Below are 25,814 nucleotides of genomic sequence, written 5' to 3'. Positions count from 1 at the left end.
GGCATCGAAAGAACATTCGTCCTCATCCGTCCTCATCCGTCCTCATCGTTTGCCCTCACCATTTGTCCTCGCCATTTGTCCTCGCCACCAATGCAATTCTCTCTCTGGTAAAAGAATCGACTGACCGGCTGACCGACTACTCGACCTCACCACACTAGTTTCTCTGCAATTGCCATTCAATATGGATGACCTTTCTGATCTCGAGCTGGTGGGTTTGGTGAGCAAGGTGGTGTCCGAGGTACAAAATCATCTTGGGATCGTCGACAAGAATCTCGCTGACTTCATTATTGCCCAACGCCTTGCTTCTGATACATTCGAAGCATTTGAACGAAAAATGGGCAGTATGGCCGGTGATTCCCTCCCTAGGAGCTTGCTCGAGAGCATCGATCGCCTCGTTCGAATGATGCATCCGTCAATGAAGGGAAAGACGACCGGCCCGCGCCACGGACCCGACAACCAGCGCGGCGTCGAGGAACTTGAAGCCCAAGCCCAAACCCGTCCATCCCCGCCCGGTCAGGCCTTAGCCCACGACTCTATCGATAACGCCTTGGCCGAACTAGAAGCCTTGGAGCCAATCCCGGATGATAAAACGCGCGGAGGACGGAAACGAGGGCGCGGTCGCAGTCGAAGCAACAGCCCGACCACGCAGCATGAACGGCGCTTCAGAAGCGATGCCTCGGGACACGACGGGCCGATGGAACATAGGCAGCAGCGCGGCCGACGAGGTCGGGCTGGGGACGACCACCACCACAAACAGGACGAAGCCCCCATCATGAACCACATCTATGATGGCCATGTGACGGGCGTCAAGGACTTTGGCGCATTTGTGAACCTCCACGGCGTGAGTGGGAACTTGTCCGGGCTCGTTCATGTTTCACGGCTGGCGGACGGGGTCAGCCACCCATCAGATTTCGTCGAAGGCGGTCAACCAGTCAAGGTCAAGATCATTAGTATGGAGGGGACACGAATTGGCTTGTCGATGAAGGACGTTGACCAAGACACTGGCCGAGACCTCGCTCCCACCGTCAACTTTGGATCCAGCGCCAATGCGGAGCCCCTGGGCAGAGGGGGGGACAGACATACTAATGCCGACCTCCGAACGCCCAGTTCCTCGACACAACAGCAGAAAAGGATGACCTCTCCCGAGCGATGGGAAATACAACAACTCATTGCAGCCGGAGTCGCGAAAGCCTCAGACTTCCCCGGCCTTGAAGATCACAACGCAGCATCCAGGGTTGACGGCGGGACGGAGTTGGAACTAGACCTGGACATCGAAGTCAGAGATGAGGAGCCGCCATTCCTTGTTGGCCAAACCAAGCAGTCTCTCGAACTTTCGCCCATTCGTGTTGTGAAGGCTCCCGACGGGTCGATGAATCGGGCTGCTCTGACTGGGACCGCCTTAGCCAAAGAGAGGGCGGAGCTGCGGCAACAGCGGGCGGCCGAAGCGGTTTCCGAGGCGGCTACCGGAACGGTTGGCGGCAAGGGGGACAAGGTTGGTCTTTCAACTCAGTGGGATGATCCCATGGCAGACCCCGAGCAGTCCAAGCTCCCCGGCGAGGCTAGCAGCGTCCATCTCATGGCGACAAACCCCGGTAACCTCTCGAACCAGAACCTTGCGGTCCGATCCAAGGATCAAGGATCCGGAAAGTGGACAGATATGACCATCAAACAACAGCGGGAATCCCTTCCAATTTTCTCATTCCGCGCTCAGTTGCTTGACGCAATACAGGAACACCAAATCCTCATTGTGGTCGGCGAGACTGGGTCGGGCAAGACCACACAGTTAACACAGTATCTAGCCGAGGCGGGTTTTGCCAATGGCGGTATCATCGGATGCACACAGCCCCGCCGCGTGGCTGCCATGTCCGTGGCCAAACGTGTTGCCGAAGAGGTCGGTTGCACCCTCGGCGAAGAAGTTGGCTATTCGATTCGGTTCGAGGACTGCACCGGCCCAGCAACCAAGATCAAGTTTATGACGGACGGCACGCTTCAAAGAGAAATCCTACTCGACCCGAGCCTCACCAAGTACTCGGTTATTATTCTCGACGAGGCACATGAACGGACCATCGCAACCGACGTTCTTTTCGCATTGTTGAAGCGAACGCTACAGAAGCGGCCGGATCTCAAGGTGATATCTACGTCTGCGACCCTTGACGCCGACAAGTTCTCAAGCTACTTCAACAACGCTCCGATCTTCAACATCCCTGGCCGCACATTTCCCGTCGAAATCATGTATTCGCGGGAGCCTGAATCCGATTATCTTGATGCAGCTCTGGCCACTGTCATGGAAATTCACCTGACCGAGCCCGCTGGTGATATTCTCCTGTTTCTAACAGGACAGGAGGAAATCGATACATCCTGCGAGGTTCTATCTGAACGGCTCAAGGCCATCGGGCCAGACGTGCCGGAGCTAGTCATCCTTCCCATGTATTCCGCACTTCCCCCTGAAATGCAGCGCCGCATCTTTGAGCCGCCTCCACCGGGTGCTCGAAAGGTCATCCTCGCCACCAACATTGCCGAAACATCCATCACGATCGACAATATCTACTACGTCGTGGATCCAGGTTTTGTCAAACAAGACGCCTATGACGCGAAGTTGGGCATGGACTCGCTCATCGTCACGCCCATCTCACAAGCACAAGCCAACCAGCGAGCCGGACGTGCCGGCCGCACCGGGCCAGGTAAGTGCTTTAGGCTCTACACGGAAACAGCGTACCAGTCCGAGATGCTACCCTCACCCATACCGGCCATCCAACGCCAGAACGTGTCAACAACCATCCTCATGCTCAAAGCGATGGGCATCAACGATCTGCTGCGCTTTGACTTCATGGATCCGCCCCCGGTCAATACTATGCTGGCCGCACTTGAAGAGCTTTACGCGTTGGGTGCCCTTGACGACGAGGGTATCTTGACACGACTTGGACGCCGTATCGCGGACTTCCCTCTGGACTCGTCTCTCGCTAAGGTCTTGATTGTGGCAAGTGACCTGGGATGCTCAGACGAGATTCTCTCGATCGTGGCTATGCTCAACTTACCCAACGTTTTCTATCGACCGAAGGAGAAGCAGGCACAGGCAGATCAGAAGAAGGCCAAGTTCCACGACCAATGCGGCGACCACCTGACACTTTTCAACGTGTATAACGCGTGGAAACAAAATGGCTACTCCAGCTCTTGGTGCTTTGAGAACTTCATCATAGCACGGTCTATGAGACAAGCCAAAGACGTTCGGGATCAGCTTGTCAAGATCATGGAGCGTTACCGCCAGCCCATTGTCTCGTGTGGCCGTGAGACGGAACGGGTGCGCCGAGCCTTGTGTGCCGGTTACTTTCGCAGCGCAGCACGACGGGAAACGGAGGCCGGAGCGGGCGCCTATAAGACCCTCGTCCAGGGTACTCAGGTCTACATGCATCCTTCCTCAGCGCTGTTTGGAAAGCAGGCCGAGTGGGTCATCTACCACGAGCTTGTCCTGACGACACGCGAGTATATGCACTGGACCACGGCTATTGAGCCGCAGTGGCTCGTTGACGCCGCCCCGACCTTCTTCAAGTTGGCGGGGACCGATGCCAAGATGTCGAAGCGACGTATGCAGGAGCGCATAGAGCCTCTGCACAACAAGTTCGCTGACAAGGACGGGTGGCGGCTGTCGGCCCAACGCAAGGGCCGCAGGGGCGGCGGCGGCGGCACGTGGGGTTGAGTTTTCCATACACTCTCTGTTGTAGAGCGATACATGGTGCGGGTTGGCATTTGCTTGCTTGTGTTCCGCGCCCTAGGTTGGTTTGAGGCATGGGCTTTGTACTTCGGTGTCGCAATTCCGACTCTTGTTTTGCTATTAATTTCTCCGTCAAACGGTCTCGTAATCAGATATGCTTGCCCGTGAAAATCGAACTCTAGATTTCCTCCTCGTTTTAGGATGTGGGAGCTTCAGCTACGTGTTTTGGTATGACAAGTTAAGAAGCAGTCCATGTGTGTACATGGGGGTTGTCGTGTCGTCGGACTGTTGGTTGGCAAAAGACCTCTTCGAGATCCACGGCTCCATTGCAGCCTGCCCCAACTATTGCCAAGGGTTGCGCCCAATCGGCATGTTGTTGCCCAAGCGTAACTACCTAACGGTGGGCGCAGCGTATTCCACACTTCAAATCGGGATGGAGATGCATTTGACAGCAGCAGGATATTATTTGATTAATGGTTTGACTTGCTCAAACCCGGCCGAGTCCGTTTGTTCGCTCCATGCCCACCTCCATATCCCCCATTAAGCCGACTCACGGGCTACAGGAAGTTAGGCATTATGGATCCGAACCAGCAGTTCACTGCTGCCCCATGCCCACTCCGATCCTTGCACGGTGTTGTCCGACCGAGTGCAGGAGTCCATGATGAGGCCACCAGCGCGGGCAATATCGTTGCTACGTAAAACCACCGAATCAGCAATCCAGAACGACCCTAAGGGATGGGAGTCGCAACTAAGTACGAGAATAGGTACTTACCAGGCCACGGTAACGGTCTTCGTCCCGGACTGGCCGGTGAGCTGCGCCCCGCCGAGCTTGCAGAACTGCTTGTAGTACTGGCACTCGCACTTCTGCTGCCCGAGGCTCGCCAGGTAGTTGATGCATGCCACGGCGTCCGAGACGGGGGCTTCGGTGCCGGGCTTCTCGTTACATGAGACCCGCTTCGTGAGGTCGCCGCGCTTGCTGTGCTCTGTGAGGGCGCGAGGCTGTTAGCGGTCTGTTTTGTTTGTTTTCTTGTTCGCGTCCAGGTCTTGGGGGTAGTTATGGATGGACGTGGAGTGCCACATACCGGTAGAACCGGTATTGTTGCGGGCGGCGTTGAAGGCTTCCACGGCTTGGTCCGGGGTCATGGCGGTGTCGGGGTTGGCAATGAGCTCGTCGACCCACTTGGCGAAGGAGAAGTCGGAGGTGACTACCGCGGGCTCGGCGGCGGCGGGGGCAGCGCCGACAGCCCGGCACACGGCCAACAAGGCGACGGTGGTGAGAGTAGCGCGGACCATGGTTCCTCGTTTGGGGGGGTTGGCTGGAGCTGTGTGTGGGTAAGTAGGTAGGTAGTTACTTCTGACAACTCTTTGCCGGGAAGATGCCTTCCTTTTATACTTCGAAGACGTCGTCAACGTCGATCTCGTCGGGGATGTCGGGGATTCCAAGACCTTTTCGAGTGGAGTCTTTGCATCTTCCTCCTGGCCAACAAGCGCGCTACACGTCGGACCGCTACGAGGACTCTGATCCTACGAAAAGAATTGGGCCTGCGCCTACTTTACAAGAGTTGCTACAGGCCGGCCTGGTTTCTGCCTAGCAGAACAACGAACGCTAGTAGAGCGGTGGGCGGCTTATTTGACAAGGAGGATCATTTGTAGGTGTAAGTGGCCTGCATCTGGAACTTCTCGACTGCTACATGTTAGGTACATCAAATCCCACCGCGCATGTAGTGATGAAATTAAATCGTTCCCGACGGAGGACTTGGATTGGTGAGCTCTACGAAGTAACAAGTCCGTAACCTACTGTGGACATGCGGAAAGAACTGCTCGTCAGCTCGTCGTTGAGGGCTGAATGGAAGTTTGTGGTCGTTTACAGGGGTTGAATCCTATCTTACTCTCTAAGCGCCCCGCATTTCAGCGAGGCTCTTAGCGTAAGGATGACTTGCAGAGTGCACCTGCATACTTATGTAGTTCAATGTGAACAGCCAGATGTGGCTGAGTGAAGGGATCAGTATTTATATTTCTGTTGTTGTGGGAATGGTGAAGTATATAGAAGTGCACTTGTCAGAAACTCCGCGTGATTCTTGAGCGTTGTTGAGTTAACTAGTTAAAAGTCGGCATTCTTTGGTGAACTGTTGAAGTGAGGTCTTGGTAACCGACGGCAAGCGCCGCAACCCCTGCAGTCGGCTGGTTTTCATTCTCAGGGGCTGCGGCTGAGAACCCGAAGTTGGGCAAGGGCCGACTTTGGCCCAAATCAGCCGGCCCACTTATTCTCTGGGGAAAGATCGGCAAAACGCTTTGCCAGTCTGGACACCGCACTGGCCAAAGAATTGGATGCGCCACGGGGAAAGAACGCAGGGGCGTCGGCATCGCCGTCCCATCTTGACTCAAACTGGAATAGCTGAGATAATGAAACAACAAATAAAAAGGGGAAGTCCGTTTTGAGCCACCAGAATAAATAATTGCCTTTGAAAGAATACAAAAATTTTTTGGGAAGACAAAGCCAGGTGAGATAAAGAACAACAAAAGCGACGTTGACTTTGTCCATCGTGTAGGTTCCCTGTTGGCTTCCCGAGCCCGAGCCTTGCGACCCCAGACCCCGAATTTGAATTCGGTAGGTGGAGCCCGTGTGGATCCTGCGCCAAGTCGCCGCCTTCCACTCCTGAACACCGCATTTTTTGCGGCACACAGCAACCGCAACCTGACCGCTGTGCCGCGCCAAAAACAGCAACAAACTTTGGGCGCCGCCGCACGAGCCTCCTGGATCGTTCCAAACTCAGGTTGTTGTTTCCGCGCCTCCGTTCTTTCACGACTTTCAGCTTCAAGTTGTTATCGATATCTTGAGAACTCGCTCTTTCGGTGCGCACGTGTGGATTGAGAGAACCGCCAGGAACCCCTCCAATCCGGCGGGCAAATACATTCTTTTTTTCTGCATTTTGGCTTCTGACTCGCTGCTACACAGCCCGGACCGCCATTCCACTCCGCCTTCGTGCGTGTATTTTTCACTTCTCATTCGCCCCTCGGCTCCGCAACAACTTCTCGTCGTCCCGTCAGCTGCGCCAGTCCCGACTCTTCGCTCGCCGTCCCCGGTCTCCACCGCCTTCCCTGCGTGGATCAATTCGATGCAGTGCGGTTCCTGAAGGTCTTGCCTCTCGATCTTGGCTCCCCCGTTCCGGCCAGTGCCTCTTCGACGTTAGCAGGGAGTGCCGTGTCACAAACGACGAAAAAGGGGCAGGAGGTTCTCTGTCTCAACATTGAAAAGTCGGCGCGAGCGAGCGAGCGAGCGGGGGCGACATCTTGCCAACCCTCTGCAACAACACATCTACTTGTACAAATCCGACCATGGCCCCCTTTGGCTCGACCTCTGCAGCTCCGTCTACTCCCTCTGAGTCGAGCACCCGCAGAATCGTCCAAATGCAAGAGTGGGTTTCGGCACAGGAAGCCATGTTTTCCGACACTGGTGTCTCGCTCCCAATCCGACAGCCGCCCCAAGACGAATCACACAACTTGCACCCACCACATTCCCGACTACGGAGCATGAGCGTTTCCCTCCCTTGGCGACAGCGTCCTAAGTCGGCGCTGGTCGATCCCGGCATGGAATCCGGGTATCATGACTTGTCCTTGGAAAAGAGCAAGAGCCACGGCTTCGGCGGGCAGGAGGACATTCCCCTCGCTCCTACGGCCCCGAGGGAGGGCAACTTCAAGCGGATGCTGCGTCGGGCCTCGGTCTCGCTCAAGACAGGGGTCAAGGGATTCATTCACAGACGGACCTCGGTCCCAGCTACCACGAATTTCGACCCCGATGGCCGGCCTGCGAGGCCCCAGTTCGCCGGTTCGTCCCATCATGCGCCCCGCCCGACCACTTCGCACGCGGCCTGGCACCGCCTTAGGCAGCGCGGCAGTTTCCACCGACAGTCGCAGGCGATCTACCCGGGGTACAGCGAGAGACTATTTGAGCACGATCTTGGCCCGATTGAATCCCCAACATTCCCCGTCCCCGGCTCCGGCGAGCAGCCACCCATCATCCCGCGTAATACCGGGGCGGCGGCGAGACAGGCGGCGGCGATTGCCTGCAACGGACTTCACGGCTATGATGTCATGGATACGCCATTCCCACGTCCGGGATGGCTCGCAAAAGATTCGCTGGATGATCATGAGAGCGGGATTGGCATTGCCCTCACGAGCTGTGAAATGGACGCCTATGTCCCCGGCGACGAGGTCGATTCGGACGTCGATGTTGGAACCAGTCTCAGCCGCGACGATACAGCCATCATTAAAGTCGACTTCATCTCGCAGCTGCCGGCCGAGCTCACAATTCAGGTTCTTGCGCTGCTCGATGCGCCGACACTTAACACAGCCAGTCGGGTGTGCTCCAGTTGGTCCGAGGTGATCAGGAACCAACATATCTGGCGCGAGTCGTTCCTGCGCGAGAAGACCACCGCCTATGCCACCAGCGGACCCGTCAGGCCGGGCGCCGGCTTGGGCGTGCCGAACGTGCAGCCAACCAACGACTGGAAGGAAATTTACAGAGTGAAGACCGAGCTGGACAAGCGCTGGAAGGAGGGCAAGGCTCGGCCGGTGTATCTCAACGGGCACACAGATAGTATCTACTGCCTGCAGTTCGACGAGTACGTTCTCCTCTTTTCGCCTCACCCCCCTCCTCTTACTAACCGACTCCAGATCCAAGATCATCACCGGTTCCCGCGACCGCACCATCCGAGTTTGGGACATGCACACTTTTGCTTGCAAGCTGGTCATCGGGCCGCCCGAGGTGGTCAACGACGGCGCCTGCGGACTCCTCTACGATGAGGACAACGAACCGCTCCACCACGCCACCATGCCAGACATTGACGCGTCCCCGACTGCCGACGGGCTCCCGCGCGCTCCGATCCGCGCCTGCGCCTCCGTGCCGGCCCTCTACGCGCCGCCGATGCACCACCAAGCCTCTATCCTCTGCCTGCAGTACGACGACCGCATCCTGGTCACCGGCTCCTCCGACTCCACGTGCATCGTGTACTCGCTCGAGGACGGGTACCGGCCCGTACGGCGGCTGCGGCACCACTCGGCGGCGGTCCTTGACTTGGTTTTCGACGACAAGCACATCGTGACGTGCTCCAAGGACGTGTCAATTTGCGTGTGGGATCGGGAGACGGGGACACTGCTGCGGCAGCTGCGCGGGCACTCGGGCCCCGTCAACGCGGTGCAGATGCGCGGCAACACGATCGTGTCGTGCAGCGGCGACTTCAAGGTCAAGCTGTGGAACATCGAGACGGGCAAGAACATCCGCGAGTTCCTCGGGCACAGCAAGGGCCTCGCGTGCACGCAGTTCTCGGAGGACGGGCGCTACATCGCCAGCGCGGGCAACGACAAGGTGATACGGCTCTGGGACGCCAACACGGGCGAGTGCGTCCGCTCCATGGACGCCCACGACAACCTCGTCCGCAGCCTGCACGTCGACAGCGTCAGCGGCCGCCTCGTCAGCGCCAGCTACGACTCCGACATCAAGGTCTGGGACATGGAGTCCGGCCAGGCCCTGCTCGACTTCCCCAAGTGGCACTCCAGCTGGGTCCTGAGCGCCAAGAGCGACTACCGCCGCATTGTCAGCTCCGGCCAGGATCCCAAGATCTTGATCCTCGATTTTGGCGCTGGCGTGGACGGCATCGAGATGCTGGAGAGCGCGCCGACGCCGGGGCTGGTGGTCGTTGAGGAGGAGGAGGAGGTGGGGGTGGTGGGGGGTGCCGGGTATATCTGACTGACTGACTATATACTATAAACCGACGAGAGGATAGACGGCCGGGGGGTGGTATGTATGGGCATGTCGTGGTAATTGTAATCAAGAGGGGGAAGACATGACTGACGCTCGCTGGCGGGCGGTCAGTATGTCATGGCGGTCCGTGGGGTTCGGACCTGTATAGACTTTTTCCTGATGGATGGGCAGATGGCAGACGGCGTTTGGAAGTGTGGGCATCTACGGAGGAAAGAAACATGGCAAGTAACTTGGAGGATCAATGGGTTTCCAGGGTTTGCCCCCCATCACATTTGGGTTGGGGCGTGTTGGGCGTACTGTTTGTTTGTTGGATTTTGAAGGGTTTGCATTGCATCACGAACGGGCATTGCGTTTGCATCCTGCATATTTGGGGGGGCATCTAGAGAGCATGGACACGTTGTAGACGAGATCACTGCTGCCAGGGACTTGCTGAATTTACGAATTGTGTTATTGCACCATTTTAGGTTGAGTTGTGATGTGTGAGTGATGTGTGAGATGGGGGATGCGAGGTCACAGATGCTCTGGTGCGATCAACGCTGACGCAATGTAGTTGTAGGCACTTTCCTGTGATGCATCGCTCAATCTCCGTACGGAGTCGCATTCATCGATATTCTGTGATATTCAGATCATCATCGGGCCGATGATTTTCGCAGGCACCGACTGCAACGGTATCGACTTTATGCGGCAGACCAACAATGTTATCGAAGATCGGACCTGGGGAAAGGGGCTGGGACTTTATGAGTTCAGGTGCCGGGAGTTCGGCGGGCGAAGAGGGGGAGAGCGAGGTTCCTCGGATCTTGGGTGCCGGGTCAAAGTCCCTGGTAATATATGTGAGGCGTGGTGCCTGGCAGCATCTCGTCGCTCGCCGCGTCAAGGTGTCGCTCCCCACAGGGCAGCGTGGTAACGGTGTGATCTTGGGATGGTCTCCGTCGAGAAGCGCCAGTCAATGGGCCCGTGGCATGTTACACGACGTCGGGCAATGACGACTGGATTTGGCAGCCCCCTTGGCAGTCTCTTCCAAATGCCGGCAGGGGAAATACCAAGGAGGGTCGGGAGGCTTGTTGGTGACAGCCCGCCCAACGAAGCATTCGCCAAGCGAGATGTGACAGTTGAGGCGGTCCTGGCGTCGTCGGGCGACGCGCCAGCGAGCAGCAAAGTGCACCGCGGCTGGGAAATGTGACGCGGGGTTCCATCGATTGGTGTGGGAGAAATCGCGGTGACATCTCAAACGCTCGCAGAAGCCCCCGGTGGTGGGGTTTTTGAGATGGAAGGGGCAGAGATGGAGCTGAAATGACTGGCCAGGAGAAAAAAGGAGTTGGTGTGGGGGACTCCACCTCATGTTTCGAAACGCCTCTTTCTGCAGCGAGTCCTTCCCCCTGCGCGACATGAATTGGCCCAAGCGCCCGCGTGCTTCTTGTTGCCAAGATTTTGTTTGGGCGATCCCCAACCAACGTTCCTTCACCCAGGAAACTTGCAATCCACCGACTTGAGCCACCACGGCCACTCCCTTGCGCATCAAGCATGTCATGCCTGCGAAGATGATCTCTGGGCGATCATTCGAAACATCCGAATGCCCAGCTCGTGAGATATTTGGATGACGATGCAAACGCCAACTCCTCCCCGTGATTTTTAGTCCAGGCCACAGAGCAACGGGCACTTCACAATTGCGCCCCTCGGGCTTCCAGCGGCGCTACACCGTTGCTTTGTCCGGCGGTTGCATGAACACACACCCCTGGATGCCCCCTTGATCTGGTGGCCAGGTCCGCCCGACCTTTCCTTTCTGTCGTCCGATGCGATGGTCCCACACTCCACCGGCCCAGTTGGTCGGTCGAGCACTCCATTTTCCAGAGAGCTTGTTTGACCTTTCCGGCCCCCGCAGCCAATGACAGGGGCGGCAGAACTCCATCTTTCTCTTGCTCTTCGCGGTTCTGCGCCCACAAGGGCAGATGGTGACCTGCCAGCGGGTCAGAGCTAGGGATACCAGATTCCTCGCATGGTCTGCCAAGCTGTGCATGGAGACATCGCACGCCGTACCCGCTGGCATGTGAGAGGCGAGCCACCTAGCGTCAGGAACAAGCGCACGGCAGCATTTTCCATGGGCATGCCTGCCATGTCACTCCGGCACCACCATCTTGAGAACCAGCCGCCGAGCGAGGGATACAATGCCGATCTCCGAGGCGGCTACCGCTGGCCGCTTGGGTGCCCGGCCCTGCATGAAGAAACAAGGGGTACGTGGGTCGGAGCCCGGCCAACACCCCGGCGGCAGATGCAATATAAGATCGTCCGACCACGCCCATCGTTACTCCTGCAGCTTGTGGTGTCTGTCTTCACGTCAACCGGCCTCCGTTCTTTCCTCTACCAGCTCTCTCTTCTCTCCTTCGTTGTCATTCCTTCGCTGCCTTTGCTGGCCAGGGCGCGTTTCTGGCTGGTACAGAGTAGTTAGTTGTAAGTGTCATCTGATGTTTCCTTCCCCATTCTCGTCCACTTGCCTCTTTTGAGGAGGGCATATGCCCAGACGGCACAATGACCTCGAGTGAGGCGGCCGCAAACACGAACCCACCCCTTCATCCCATCTGGTCTTGATGGCGGCAGGTCCCGCTATTCTTTATTGTTCTGAGTACACACCCATTGTCCAAAATGGCCCTCAGCAACAATAGCACTGGGCATGACCAGTCATCGCTATTGTTGGATCAAGTAAACGCAGAAAATGCCTGCACCTTACAATCCGTGGCCCTATCGGTCATACTTAAACCAACACATGCTCTTTATCGTCATCGTCCCCTTCACCACCGCACTCTCCGCTCCCCAAACCCAAAATCTTTTTTGCAACTTGCTTCTGGAAAGCTGAGCTAACACAAATCAAATCCAAGACTACACCTCACACACCGACATCTGGAGATAGCTGGACCTAAACCATGATGCTCTCAACGATATCCACAATCTGCCTGTTGGCATTGGGCCTCGGGTCCCCGGCTCTCGCAGCACCGGCACCGGCACCGGCGGTGCAAGCAAGGGCGGAGTCGAAGTGGTGGGTAGCAGGCGTCGGACGAATCGACGGGGCTCCTTTCGACGATGATCCCGCCTACAAGGTGTACCGCGACGTGAGCGAATACGGTGCCAAGGGCGACGGCACGACCGACGACACGGATGCCATCAACCAGGCCATCAGCGATGGCAACAGGTGCGGCGAGAACTGCACCTCGCAGACGACGAAGCCCGCCCTCGTTTACTTCCCGCCCGGCACCTACCTTGTCAGCAAGCCGATCATCCCCTTCTACTACACGCAGCTGGTGGGCGATTTCATCACCCTCCCGACGCTGAAGGCATCTGCCGACTTTGAGGGCATGGCCGTTATCGACGCGAACCCGTACGACTCGACCGGCAAGAACTGGTGGACCAACCAGAACAACTTCTTCCGCCAAGTCCGCAACTTTGTCATCGACTTGACTGGCATGCCTGCCGAAGTCGGCGCCGGCATTCACTGGCAGGTTGCGCAGGCGACTAGTCTGCAGAACATCGTCTTCAACATGCGCGAGGATGGCGGGGACGCCAACCGGCAGCAGGGTATCTTCATGGACAACGGGTCGGGCGGTTTCATGTCCGACTTGACCTTCAACGGCGGCAACTATGGTGCTTTCTTCGGCAACCAGCAGTTCACCACCCGCAACCTGACGTTCAACAACTGCAAGACTGCCATCTTCATGAACTGGAACTGGGCTTGGGTGTTCCACGACATCAAGATCAACAACTGCGGCGTCGGTATCGACATGTCCAACGGCGGCCCCGAAGGCCAGACGGTCGGATCCGTTCTCGTCCTCGACAGCCAGTTCACCAACACCCCGGTCGGTATCAAGACGGCTTACGACCCCACTTCTCCCCAGACCAACGGCACGCTCATCCTCGAGAACGTCGACATGACGGGCTCGGCCCAGGCTGTCTTGAATAATGCTACGGGCACCACGATCCTCGAGGGGAACCAACAGGTCAGCTTCTTTGCCCAGGGCCGGGCTTATGGTGGTGCCGGAGGTACCGCTGGCAAGGCGGTGCAGGCCCCGCAGGATGCCATCAAGAAGCCGGATGCTCTCCTTGACCCCGCTACCGGCAAGATTGTTACGCGCAGCAAGCCACAGTACGAGGAAGTACACGCCGGCGTGCTCGTTAGCGTCAAGTGGGCTGGCGCTGCGGGTGACGGCGTGACGGACGACACGGAAGCGATCCAGAAAGTTATGGACACGACCCTCCCCGAGCATATTGTCTTCTTCGACCACGGCGCCTACCTCGTGACCAAGACCATCAAGGTGCCCAAGAACATCCGGATCGTCGGCGAGGTCCTACCTATGATCCTGGCCGGCGGTGACAGCACGTTCAAGGACCAAAACAACCCGCAGCCCGTCTTCCAAGTTGGCGAGCCCGGCGACGTCGGCAGGGTCGAGATGTCGGACCTCATCTTCGGCACCGCCGGCCCGCAGCCCGGCGCCATCATGATGGAGTGGAACCTCCGAGGCGAAACCCCCGGCGCGGCCGGTCTCTGGGACGTGCACACTCGCATCGGCGGCTACCGCGGCACGGAGCTCGAGCTCGAGCAGTGCGCCAAGAACCCCAACGTCACCAACCCCATCAACCCGGACTGCTTCGGCGCCTTCATGATGCTGCACGTCAAGGAGGGCGGCAGCGTCTACCTCGAGAACACGTGGTACTGGGTCGCCGACCACTCGCTCGAGCCCGAGGCGCAGGACGGCCAGATCGACGTCTTCAACGGGCGCGGCATCCTCATTGAGGGCGAGGGCCCCGTCTGGGGCTGGGGCACCGCCTCGGAGCACTCGGTCCTGTACAACTACCAGTTCAACAAGGCCTCTAACGTCTTCCTCGGCCACATCCAGACCGAGACCCCTTACTACCAAGGCAACCCAGACGCCACCGAGCCCTTCGCCGTCAACGCCGACTACGCGGACCCGGACTTCGCCGCCTCGTGCGCGGACGACACGACGGGGACCTGCAAGCGGTCGTGGGGCGTGCGGGCGGTCGACTCCAAGGACATCTTCATCTACGGCGCCGGCCTGTACTCCTTCTTCGACAACTACTCGCAGGACTGCCTCGAGACACAGTCGTGCCAGTCCAACGTCGTCTCGCTCGAGGGCGGCAGCCAGGTCCACTTCTTCGGCCTCAGTACCAAGGCCAGCGTCAACATGTTGACGGTTGACGGCCAGAGCGCCGCGTTGGATAGCGACAACAGGAATAACTTCTGCGCTACCCTCGCCTTCTTCCACCCCCCGGCTTAGAGAGTTGGTGGGGGCGGTTCGGGATGCGGTGGTGGTTATGGTCAGGGGGGTGGGAGGGGTGGTCCCGGGTTGGGCCCCCCGAAGTGAGAGTAGAGATACCCCGGGGAGAAGGTATGCGTCAGTCAGAGATCAGTTCTTTGTGGTCTTGGTTATACATTAGTTCGCTTTATACCCTTCTAAACACTGGCCGAGAGGCATTTTGTTCGCGAGTTTTGGTTCGGTCATGGTTTCTGGTGGGCTGGATATGAGGTTTATATTTAAGGTATTGGAGTGTGCGTTAAGTAGTGTAAATAAATGAAGACTCATCATGAAATGAGAACCATCGATGCTTTCTCTCGTCTCCCGTCTTTTTGTTCCTTGTGATGAAGAACAGGGTGGGGCTGGCTGGAGCCCAGTCCAGTGATTGCCTGCCGCGCCAGGCCGCGAGGCCGCCACTCGCAGGCCAAGACAATCAATTCGGCAACGTCATAGCTCCAGGCTTGCTTGCCAAGACCTCATCACGGTTGCTGTTCCTTTGCCCTTTTTCCCTCCGCCATCCTCAATGCGAGACGAAGCATTGCGCTCCTCCGGCCGCTTTCGGACAGCGCGGCAGTTTCATTGTATCGCCGCCGCTAGCACTGCCAATTCTTGTTCAAAGCACTCCGCTCAAAGGATCTACCACCGTCCGAACCCGCGATTCTGATCGCCAATCCCTCTCCCATCAAACCCGACACCAAAAGCCACGAACACCACAACTTCAATATACGGCCAGACACTCCCAAAACAACAACACAAACATGGCCGACACCGACCGCCCAACCCGGCGCTACAAATCCCCCTCCCAGCTCTCCCGCCAGCAACAACAACCACCTCCCCAACCGTCCCTTCCCGCCACGCGGCATGTCGAAACCCACACCAGCACGCGCACAACCTCCACCACCACCTCCCGCTCCATGGGGAGCTCCAACAACCCCCGAAACACCCCCTACCTCCCCACCCCCTCCGAGCTCGCCCTCCTCGCCCTGTACCCCTCCATCCTGCTCTTCGGCGCCCTCTTCTCCCTCCTCTCCCCAGAAACCCGCGCCGCGCCCTACGACGCCGTCCGCCAGGCCCACGTGCAAGACGCCGCGCTGGCGCCCTCCTATTTCGCGCGCAAGGACAACGTGTTGAACGTCGCGTTCGTCAAGCGCGGCTGGGCGTGGGTGACGGTGGCGTTTGCGGTGTTCGTGGTCAGCCATCCGGGGGTGGGCGGGTTGGGGGCGAGGGTTAGGGCCGGGGTCAGGTGGGCGGTGGTTACGGCTTGGTGGGTGGGCGTGACGCAGTGGTGCTTTGGGCCGCCGATTATTGATCGGGGGTTTCGGTGGAGTGGGGGGAGGTGTGAGGTCGTGGAGGAGGCGGTGAGGGAAGGGGGGGCGGTGGGGGTGAGGGAGGTGTTGACTGCGGCGGCGTGTAAGGCGTCCGGGGGGAGTTGGAGGGGCGGGCATGATATTAGTGGGCATGTGTTTCTGTTGGTGTTGGGGAGCTTCTTTTTGCTGCAGGAGGTTGGGTGGGTTGCGGTGAGGTGGGCGAGGTATGTGGGCGAGGAGAGGTCGGTGGTGATGCGTGATGGGGCTGTGAAGGGCGCCGGTGTCGAGGCGGAGAGGACGGAGAGGCAGCAGGAGGGCGTGGTGTCGACGGTGCTGGAGGCGTTGGGGCATGGGGGGAAGCTCGCGGCTGTGGTGATTGGGCTGTGTGGGTGGATGTTGCTGATGACGGCGATATACTTTCACACGTGGTTTGAGAAGGTGAGCAGCGGATTGATCTTGTTTTTATTTGCTAGTGTTTTGCTAACTGGCTTCGACAGCTCACTGGACTTCTCGTTGCCCTCGCTGGCCTGTACATCACCTACGTCGTCCCGCGATGGGTTCCTGCGGTGCGCGGCATCGTTGGGCTTCCGGGGATTTAGGCTTGGATTAGCGATTGGAGTGCAGATTACTTACATGATAGACCGGCGACATAATAGATTTGGGACATGTCAAGTCAAAACTGCCCTGATGAGCAGCTTTCATTGCGAAGGTACTCGTCGGGCCTTCAAAAACGGCACCTCCCAACCCCCGCCAGGGGGTTAGTCGGGGCGGTTAATCTGGGTCACACGGTATATCTGGGTCATTTTTACAGGGACTTGAATTTACTAGCAATCCCCACCAAAATGGAAGTCTCCCGCATTTTACCAATTACCCCGTCAGATACAAGTCAAAGTTTTCAGACCGCCATCGTTATTAATTAATACTTCCTTAGAAATTTCTTCTTTCTAGAAGCTTGCTACTATGTTTTAGATATATCTAATAAAGTTGCAGTTAGGAGAGGAGATTTTACATTGAAATGCTCCCGGATTGAACGCTTTGTAGCTCGAGGATACGGTCGGGTTTGGGCAGTGCACGGATGCAAAACGTACGATTGATGCATATATCGCGACTGCCTCTGCATAAAAATCGGATATGTGGGCTGGTAGACTGGGTAAGTTGATTTTATTATGCGGATCCCCGTGGCGATGCAACTAGGCTGGGAGACATGGATTTGCTAGTAAATTTGTATGGTGGGCCATGTCCCAAAATGACCCAGATATACCGTGTGACCCAGATTAACCGCCCCTCCCAACCCCCTGGCGGGGGTTGGGAGGTGCCGTTTTTGAAGGCCCGACGAGTACCCCTGTCGTGGCACTTCTTGGCAGGGGATGGAGGGGCAGCGCACAGACGCATTGCATGACCTATTCGCGTCCCTCTTCTCTCTTTCAACCCACAAAATCACATCCATCGACGCCATGACAGGACCGCCCGACGACATGGGGTCGATCAAGATCCCTGCCAACCTCCCAGAGTTGGTACGGACGGCCTTTAACCGCGCCCGCGCCAGCGGCGACGTGCACTTCTTCCCGACGCAGGTCACCCTGGTCAATGTCAACTCGGTTCCAGTGCGTCTTTGCCCATCAAACACGATGGTAAAATACCAAAACTAACTCTCTTCTTCCCAGTTCCAACTCCGCTTCTCGCCCGCCCTCGCCAACAAACCCAGCGCCCCGCAACCGCCCGCTCCCTCAACCGATGCCGTCCCGACGCTCTCCTCCCCACCCCCAAAAGAAACCGAGACCAAGAAACCAACCTCCAAACCCTTCTTCGACCCCTTCGACAACCCCCCCGCCACCATGCTCATAACCCCCCTCGGCCCCTCCCACAACCTCGTCCTCAACAAATTCGCCATCGTCCCCGAGCACTTCATCCTCGCCACCCGCTCCTTCAAAGAACAAACCCACCTCCTCGAGCGCGCCGACCTCCAAGCCGCCTACGCCTGCATCCAGGCCTATCACGCCCACCCCCCCACAACCACAACCCCCACCGACACCAACCCTAATACCAACCCCAACACCGACCCCAACACCCAGGGAGCGCAGAAGAAGCATACAAAAGAAGAACGCGACCTCTACGTCTTCTTCAACTCCGGCCCGGCCTCCGGCTCCAGCCAGCCCCATCGCCACATCCAGCTGCTGCCCGTGGCGCGCATGCGTGAGGGTTTAGGTGGGGACGGGGATACGGCGTGGGAGGTGCTGGCGGGGTCGCTGGTGCACGAGGAGGTGCGCCGTCGGGTGCCGTTTACGACGTTTGTGGAGCGGATTGGGGAGGGGGTGGATTTGATGGCGGTTTATTTGCGGTTGTATCGGCGGGCGTGCGAGGCGGTGTTGGGAGTTGGTGAAGGGGGTGGGGAGGCTTTGGGGACGGATGGGGGGGTGGAGGGGGTGCAGGCGAGGGTGGATTATAATTTGGCGATGACGAAAGAGGTTATGGTTATTGCGCCGCGGGTGGTGGAAGGGGCGGGGGTGAGTGTGCCTGGGGAAGGGGGCGCGAGGAGGGAGGTGGGGAAGCTGGCGCTGAATGGGACTGTGCTGGCGGGGACGGCGCTGGTGAAGACGCAGGCGGAGTGGGATGCGCTGAGGGGAGAGCCGGAGCAGTTGGTGGAGATTCTGGGGAGGATAGGGGTGCCGAAGGTTAAGGCGCCCGCGCCGGCTTAGGGGGTAGGGGGTAGGGGGTAGGGGGTTTGGGGGACGGTGGTCTGTGTCGATAGACGGCGGTCGAGACCGAGAGAGAGAGAGAGAGAAGGTAGATAGAAAATGCTTTTTATCTTGCGCCATTACCTGTCTTTTTTTAATAGCCTCTAAAAACACACAGTTCAAGCCAGAGCCTTTCCGCCTTGTTCAAATGCAAACTCACCCGATTATCGAATTACCCTCTCCCGACCCCTGATCCCCCGAGCCCAAGCCAAACACCACAACACCAAACACACCAAGCCGACAACACCAAACACACAAACCTGCCCTCACCACACAACCCCCCTCAACCCCCCCATCACCCCCCATACACCCATACCTCAATACCCCTCCTCATCCCCAAAGAAGAACGGCCCGCGCACCCCCCGGCCCTGCATCGCCTGCTCGCGCACCAGCTCGTCCCACCGCTTGCGGCACGTCGAGTTGCCAAAGTGGTACGACCCGCCGTGCAGCAGGATGTGGTCGGCCACCTTCTTCCAGGGCACCTTGGCCGAGATGGGGTCGGCGGTGTGCGAGAGGGCGCGGACTGCGGCTTCGAGGAGGCGGAGCTGTGGTTTTTGGATGGGGTGTTAGCTTGGGGGGGTTGGAAGGTTGGGGGGTTGGTGGGTTGGTGGGGGGCGGTGATGGTGATGGTTTTGTTGGGGTGGATTGGAAGGGGGATTGGTTATGGGAACAAGGGAAGGGGGGGGGGTATGGGAACAGGGTGTCGTGGGAAAGAGGGCGTGGTGTGGAGAGATGGTGTCATGAAGAGAAGGGGAGTTTATCGAGGAAGTGTAGACAGTGTCGTGGAAAAGGGAAATAAAGGGGTGTGTTGGGTGATGCTTCAAACAGGGATGGGGTTCAGAAAGCGACGGGGCTCAAATGGGTAGAGGCAACGGCTTTGCAGAGCAGGACAAGAAAAGTTCACTAACATCCTTCTCGGACCACTCGGGCTTGCGCACCCGCGCCTCGCGGCTCTTGGTCAGCGTGCGGTACCGCCCGCGCAGCGTCGACTCGGCCTCGACGAAGCCGCCCAACCGCCGGATCTCCTTGTATGTCAGGCCCCGCTGCTTGTGCTTGACGAGGAAGTCGTCCTGGGACGTGCGGTCCGGGAACCTGGCCAGCTGAAGCTCCCCTAGCGTGGGCGGTGGCGAGAAGCCCTCCGTCCCCATCTGCTTGGTCTTGGGCCGCAGCCGACGAGTTACCCTTTGAGGGACAGGGGACGCGGAGTCGGAATGCACTGGAGAGTGGCGCCTGTGCACGTCGTCGGCAAACCGGAGCCGTCGCTGGCTCCCGTCTGGGAGCTGCTTGCGGGGCTTTGGGGTGATGGGCGGCAGCGGTGGCTCCACAGAGGGCATAGGGTCAATGACATCGGGCGGCTCGTGAAGGTGAGCGTCGGACAGAAAGTTGGTGTGCAGGGACTCGCAGGACGAGGCCGGGGTGGGTGTCTGGCGGATCTTGAGCAGTTTCGGAGACACCGTCTTCTCGTTGATGGACTCTGGCTCCGTCTTTGTGCACTGTGGGCTCTGGTACCCATAATGAGGTCCCGGCAAGCCGTGCCAGAGAGAGTGGTCGGGGTCGTCATCGAGCATCATGGCCTCCAGCATGCCGGACGGGGCATACAACTTGGAGTTGGTGCTCGAGAGGGAGTCGAGCATTGGTGGCAGCGACAAGGTGTGAAGTGCCTCGGCGGGCCGGAATGCCGTTTGCGAGAACGCGCTGGCGACATCCAGGTTGTAATGGCCATACCCAAAGCTCGAAGAGTTCATGCACGAGTGTGGGTGGTCCCACATGGGGTCTCCGCCATGTGCAAACGGAGGAAGAGTGGAAGCCCCATGGGGAACCATCTGCCAGTAAGACGAATCCAGGAGCTCAGACGCTGACGTGACGCTTGCATGGGAAAGATGAGAGACATTTCTCGGTTCCGTGCAAGTGGGATAGCGCGAAACGGACAGGATGGTGGACCGCGAGGTGCGATTGCCTGTCAGCGAATGTCCTGCTCCGGTCTTTCCCGTAAACCAAACGTCAGTCTCCCGTCTGAGACAAAGAAGGGTGTGGAGATGGAGTCAACGTACCGTGAGAGACATGCTCTCCCCTGTGTTCAGGGTCTCGGCAAAATACGCGCTCCCATACGCCGGGAGGTCATGTTGCGGGACGCCTGGCTTGGGCCCGGTCTGGGCCCACCCGGTCTTCGGGGACAGCTGGTTGAGAGACATGTCGTGGAGCCTCTGTTGGTGGAGGAACAGTGCCGTGTTGATCTGATTCAGTTGGAGGAGCCACGGTGCAAAGTCTGCCGCTGCAAAAGTGAAGACATTGTCCCGAAGCGAGACCACGTCCAGCCGGGGCTTGTCTGGACTGATAAACATTCTCAACCCCTCGTGGGTTCCAGTGGCAGCCCAATGCCCTCCGAAGCCTTAGATACTGGGCAACTTCCCTTTTCCTCTGCTTGCTCGCACCGCTTTCCACCGCTCACGCTTCTCGTCTGCTCACCGCTGCTTTCGCTCACTGTAAGTGAGCGCGGGTGATGATGCGTTGGGCCCCGCTCGGCAGGAAGCTATTCGAATTACCCAGGCGTCTGAACCAGTGAGGGGTTCGTCGGGCTGCACCGTTGAGCGGTCAAGACGGATGGCCTTTGGTTCGCATGCACGTATGTGTAGGTTCCCGATGGAACGCCTGGGGGAATCGGACTGGCACAGAGAGGTTGGGTATGAGTGGTCCGATGACTCTGGAGCACGAAATGGAATCAGCACCCGCAATTCGAGCTTTCAAGACATTCTCTTCAGCCCATCCGCACACCCTCCGATGTTATCAAAGTCAGGGCGATGATGAGAAGAAACAGTGTTTCACATACGCTCCGGAATGGGTTCCGATTCAGGGCAGAGGCTGAAGCAGGGAACGGGTGAAGACAAAGAGTCGAATAAGGTGGGAAATATGACAACCGCTTCTCTGCTCGGGAGGGCAGATGCGAGTCTTTTACTAGGGAGACCAAGGGTACAAGAGCGAGGATCAAGACACAGAGTGGCGATGAACCGCCCTTGTCCGGACTCGACAGAGCCAGGGTCGAGGCATTGTACGCTCCTCATTCTCGACCCCGACGCAATCTCATGTTTCTGTCACTTCTCTTGGGAAATTGAGAGGAGGCTTGAGACGGACACCTTGCTGAAAGTGGACAACAGATTGCCAAAACAGGACGAGTTTGGGCTTGTCTCCCGCGCGGGATATATCCGCTGGCCGGAGTCTCTTTTGGGTATGGGGTGCAAACGTCGGCCCGGCTGTCCTTCCCCGGGCCTCTTGGACTCTGAAAGTCTAGCTGGGGACGGACGAGACCGCGATATCATATTTCTCTGGCCTGCGAAAGCAACGGCGCCAGGGGCCGAACTGGTTTGATCTGAGTGTAAACGCACCCCGCCCCTGCTTGCATGTCAGACGCACAGTGAGGCGGGTGGCGAGCCCGAGCATGGGTTCAGATATCGCGCAGCAGAGGCTGTCGCGGCTAGCCACGTATATCTGGAACTGTTTCGGCAACGACCAGGAATTCCACCCACGTGGATAGCCAATGATTGGGATCCAAGGATCGGGGCGTTGGCAGAGAGGGCGTTTGACTGCACCAGTGCCAACGTCATTGGTTCAGACCTTGGGTCTAGGGGGCCTGCCGCTTGTGAGTTTCTCCCCTCCCCCCACACATCCAATCTGGGGGAGTTGCATATCTGCGATTCGGGTATCTGGTCGGGGCTGTCGATCTCATGCAAGCCTCAGATGATGCCGCAGCGCAAAAGCAATCGCCGAGGCGCTGACAGGACCGTCTCCCCCGGTTCTGGGCGACTGACCAGGAGACCAGCAACGCCGATTGGGGCCCGGGGGGGTGGGCGATGCTTTTCTGCAGAGGCATCGGGCCCTGCAACAGCGCCATGCATGAATCTTGTGTAAGATACGTCGGTAGTCGGTTGTACTAGGGCATCGGCGGCATAAAGCCATGAACGCCACGAACTACAGCGGCATTTCGGACGTCAGTCCTGCACTGGCTCTGTAGCAAACAAGGGAGGTGTCACATTCTAACCGAGAGCCATAAAAACTCTGCGATTACCGGGCCTCCCCACGCTTCCGTTCTGGGAATCTCTCGCATGCCGCTACGGGATGGGACCCGTTCGTTAGCTGCCCGATCTAGGCGGCCCTGAATGATTGACCTGGCAGGCAAGGGTAAACGCCTACGCTGGCGGCGACCCCTTTCGGGCATGTTTGATGTACTTTTCCGTGGGCCCGCCTGGTGGGTGATGCACCCGATGATCGGACGCACCGAACTGTGGGCCTCGGGGCCATTGGTCACGACACTTCATCTTCGTTTTGAGGACAGCATCGAGCCCCCCTGTCGTTGTTGCGGGCGGAATCACGCACAGCCAGACAGCACGAGATGGCCGATGGCTGCGCTTCTGATGTGGCGAGGCAAAATAAGGCACCGAAATCAAAAGCTGGCTGGTCTCAGAATCGGTCGCTTCGTTTCGGCCCACACCCTCAAAAGAAGATACACACGTACTGGGTCGGCTGTATGATGCAACTTAGAACTGGAGTACAAGGGCGGAAGGTACCGTTTTCATTCCTCCAAGGGGGGATTGCTGTGGTTTAGCTGCGCTGCTCTTGGAATGGTCGGGGAGGTGTTTGCCTCCTGTCGTTGGGGATTCCATGCTGGAAGTTGTTTTGCGAGACACTTTCTGGCTCAAAAAAGCCCCCCTCCTATGGAAGGAAAAGAAACCAACCAAATGAAATGGACGATATCGAGGAAGGCAAATAAATTAAAATAAATCGCGTGAAACAAAAGAAATTGCGTACGTGAATACAGGTGTTTTGGGTTTCCGGCTGACTTTCGTTTCATGTGTTCCTCCGGTGTACATACAGTCGAGGTTTGGTCGACATCTCACTGAGACGGGAGTTCAGCTTCTTAGTTTCCGGGCCCCGAAGGTTGGCAGGTGCCAGTCTGGCAACCTTCATGCCAAATGTTCAAGCTGAGTGGGACCTCCATGAACCCTCCATCGGTCCTGTACTAGAAGTGGGGAAGCATGGGTTTTCCAGTGGTGGCCTTCCATTTTCTTCAGGGGCCACTGGCCTGAATCCCGTCTCACTGACCTGGCTTGAACCCGCGTAGGACCAATGGTACATATTCAGTTGCACACACTGCAACGCCACTGAAGCAGGGCAAAAGGTCGCGCAGGCCACATGAAGCAAGTCCGCTGCCTACACTTGATCACACTTCAAAGTGAGAACCATTATTCTTATTGGTTGTTTCGGTGGTTTGACTCGCTTGCTTGGCGCTGAGACGTCGGCGCCCCGACGCGTTGATTGCCACGTCAATGGAACAGCTTCAACTTCCCCAAGTCATTTTACTTTCCATCTGCCCCTCCTCCTAAGATACCGTGATGGAGGACAAAGACCAGACAGCAAAGCTCGGACGTCTCTGTATTGAGTTTCTTGACGGTATGCTTGAGGAAATCAATAGGTTTGGCGATGATGTCTATGTCATCGACAACGAGCGCCTTGCCTCGCTGAATATTCGAAAGGCAGAGCCTCTCGACATTGAAGAAAAACGTGTTGACTTTGGCCCCCGCTTTTTCTGCCCTCGCTTTACACTAGAAGAGACGCGGCAAAAGACTTCTGACTTCCTTGCCGACGCTTACCCGGATCGCACCGAGTACCCGGAGTGGCGAAAGAGATGTCGACGAGGTTCCTACAGTGAATTTGTGTGGGGAGAAGAACCGGGGCCCCACGATCCCGAGGACTTTCACCCACTCTGTACTCCTATGACGGATGCGGAGCGCAGGCTAGAGTGGTGTGAGGAGGTGATGGGTGGGAGCGGTCCTGATGAATCGCCCAATCGGGGTGTTTGGGACGGTTCATGCTGGCGTTACCTGGCGTGAGTCGCAACGCCGGACCCTAGAAGGCACTGGGGTTTACCTGACTACCTCCCTACCTAAGTAGATGCTGATTCCTGGGCTCCTAGTTCTTGGCACCTCATTCCTGATGAATGGGGCAACTCGAGTCTCCCAGGTCACCATGGGTCTGTGCGGGTTGGGAGGCCGGCTCGGTTCTATACGTTCGACGTGAACAGGGCATTCCTGATTGAAGACCGTTTTGCCGACATGCCACACATTGGGGGCACGGTGGTAGACGCGGCGGAATCCGGCGAAGGTGAGGTCTTACGCAGCGAGGTTGTCGCTGCGGTCGCGCTCCTGAAGCTCCAATTTCGCCTCGACCACTTCTGCCGGCACCACACCTTACCCGTAAACTCCATGCCTTTGACAACCACTTGCCTGGGGAGTTAAGCTAATCGCAATACAGGCGATTGTGTTCTCCTTCCAGCACGACAACCTTGGCCGGGTCTCACAGTTTCATTGCCACGGGAAGTCCCTCGTGCTACGACAATCCCGCCTGCTCGACTTTCGAAGCGATGAACCCACGACTGACGCCTATCAGATGCTCCGGTGGATGGCCAACCGTCCAATGGGCGAAACCAGATTCCCGAACGCGGTAGATGGGGAAGTCGAGGGTTGTGGATTTTGGGATACGGACAAGGATGACGGGAAGTTACCCGTGGATGTACGAGGTGGATGAAAGTCGGGGGTAAGTGCGCCGTACTTATCTTAGGGTATTGTATCCATGACTACCTCGGTACCTATTGTTTCTCGCCTGTTCCTGGAGGCCAAGCAGCGAGGACTCGGCCAACAACGATCCGGCTCAGGCTGTGAACCGGTTTGGATTACCACCAAGTATTAGATGGCCGCTCGAAGAGCCTTGCGCTCTGAAATTATGTGTCAAGGCTGGTTTTGGTACGGAAACCCTTGCTTTCCCGGCTCAGCGAGTGGGAAAGTCGACTGCGCGGGTGGCATGGAAACTGCAGCGACGATCAAGAATTGGCGTGGGAGAGTGACTTCCATGTTTGTGCCACAGTATACGTACGGCGCACTGACACTCAGAATGGTTCTTCGAGGCGCAGCAATTGGCTGGTGCTTCCCTTCCACGTGACCTACAGGGGAATCTGCA

General features: G+C 57.7%; 7 protein-coding genes across 7 annotated transcripts; 5 read left to right on the top strand and 2 right to left on the bottom strand.

The window, feature by feature from the left end:
• On the top strand, window positions 1-3,903 carry B0H64DRAFT_395112 (helicase associated domain-containing protein). The gene is made up of 2 exons (XM_062803734.1): window positions 1-237; window positions 290-3,903. Exon 2 carries the CDS (start codon window positions 335-337, stop codon window positions 3,692-3,694), a length of 3,360 nt encoding a protein of 1,119 aa, XP_062658878.1. The 5' UTR covers window positions 1-237; window positions 290-334; the 3' UTR covers window positions 3,695-3,903.
• A 373-nt stretch (window positions 3,904-4,276) lies between these two features.
• B0H64DRAFT_417099 (uncharacterized protein) lies at window positions 4,277-5,002 on the bottom strand (the record flags this gene model as incomplete). Its single annotated transcript, XM_062805218.1, has 3 exons — window positions 4,277-4,400; window positions 4,482-4,692; window positions 4,792-5,002. 3 exons carry the CDS (start codon window positions 5,000-5,002, stop codon window positions 4,277-4,279), a joined length of 546 nt encoding a protein of 181 aa, XP_062658877.1.
• Window positions 5,003-7,045: 2,043 nt separating this feature from the next.
• On the top strand, window positions 7,046-9,455 carry B0H64DRAFT_321470 (WD40-repeat-containing domain protein; the record flags this gene model as incomplete). The annotated part of the gene is made up of 2 exons (XM_062800512.1): window positions 7,046-8,331; window positions 8,384-9,455. The coding sequence occupies 2 exons, from the start codon at window positions 7,046-7,048 to the stop codon at window positions 9,453-9,455; spliced, it is 2,358 nt and encodes a 785-aa protein (XP_062658876.1).
• Window positions 9,456-12,149: 2,694 nt separating this feature from the next.
• B0H64DRAFT_144903 (glycoside hydrolase family 55 protein) lies at window positions 12,150-14,930 on the top strand. The gene has a single exon (XM_062798332.1). It carries the CDS (start codon window positions 12,386-12,388, stop codon window positions 14,747-14,749), a length of 2,364 nt encoding a protein of 787 aa, XP_062658875.1. The 5' UTR covers window positions 12,150-12,385; the 3' UTR covers window positions 14,750-14,930.
• Window positions 14,931-15,681: 751 nt separating this feature from the next.
• B0H64DRAFT_417096 (inositol phospholipid synthesis and fat-storage-inducing TM-domain-containing protein) lies at window positions 15,682-18,770 on the top strand (the record flags this gene model as incomplete). The annotated part of the gene is made up of 5 exons (XM_062805217.1): window positions 15,682-16,512; window positions 16,572-16,603; window positions 16,770-16,831; window positions 17,536-17,705; window positions 17,739-18,770. 5 exons carry the CDS (start codon window positions 15,682-15,684, stop codon window positions 18,768-18,770), a joined length of 2,127 nt encoding a protein of 708 aa, XP_062658874.1.
• Window positions 18,771-19,126: 356 nt separating this feature from the next.
• On the bottom strand, window positions 19,127-21,238 carry B0H64DRAFT_358893 (uncharacterized protein; the record flags this gene model as incomplete). Its single annotated transcript, XM_062801661.1, has 3 exons — window positions 20,861-21,238; window positions 19,718-20,791; window positions 19,127-19,354 (listed from the first exon to the last, which is right to left on the bottom strand). The coding sequence occupies exons 1-3, from the start codon at window positions 21,149-21,151 to the stop codon at window positions 19,127-19,129; spliced, it is 1,593 nt and encodes a 530-aa protein (XP_062658873.1). The 5' UTR covers window positions 21,152-21,238.
• A 2,598-nt stretch (window positions 21,239-23,836) lies between these two features.
• On the top strand, window positions 23,837-25,720 carry B0H64DRAFT_395092 (uncharacterized protein). Its single transcript, XM_062803733.1, has 3 exons — window positions 23,837-24,687; window positions 24,775-25,054; window positions 25,113-25,720. Exons 1-3 carry the CDS (start codon window positions 24,194-24,196, stop codon window positions 25,383-25,385), a joined length of 1,047 nt encoding a protein of 348 aa, XP_062658872.1. The 5' UTR covers window positions 23,837-24,193; the 3' UTR covers window positions 25,386-25,720.
• The last annotated feature ends 94 nt before the right edge of the window (window positions 25,721-25,814 follow it).

The sequence above is a fragment of the Chaetomium fimeti genome (genome assembly GCF_033439085.1).
Source record: "Chaetomium fimeti strain CBS 168.71 chromosome Unknown B0H64scaffold_4, whole genome shotgun sequence".
NCBI classification, from domain to species: Eukaryota; Fungi; Ascomycota; class Sordariomycetes; order Sordariales; family Chaetomiaceae; genus Chaetomium; species Chaetomium fimeti.
Note: the sequence above shows the minus strand (reverse complement) of the source record. Positions and strands in the feature narration are given on the sequence as shown.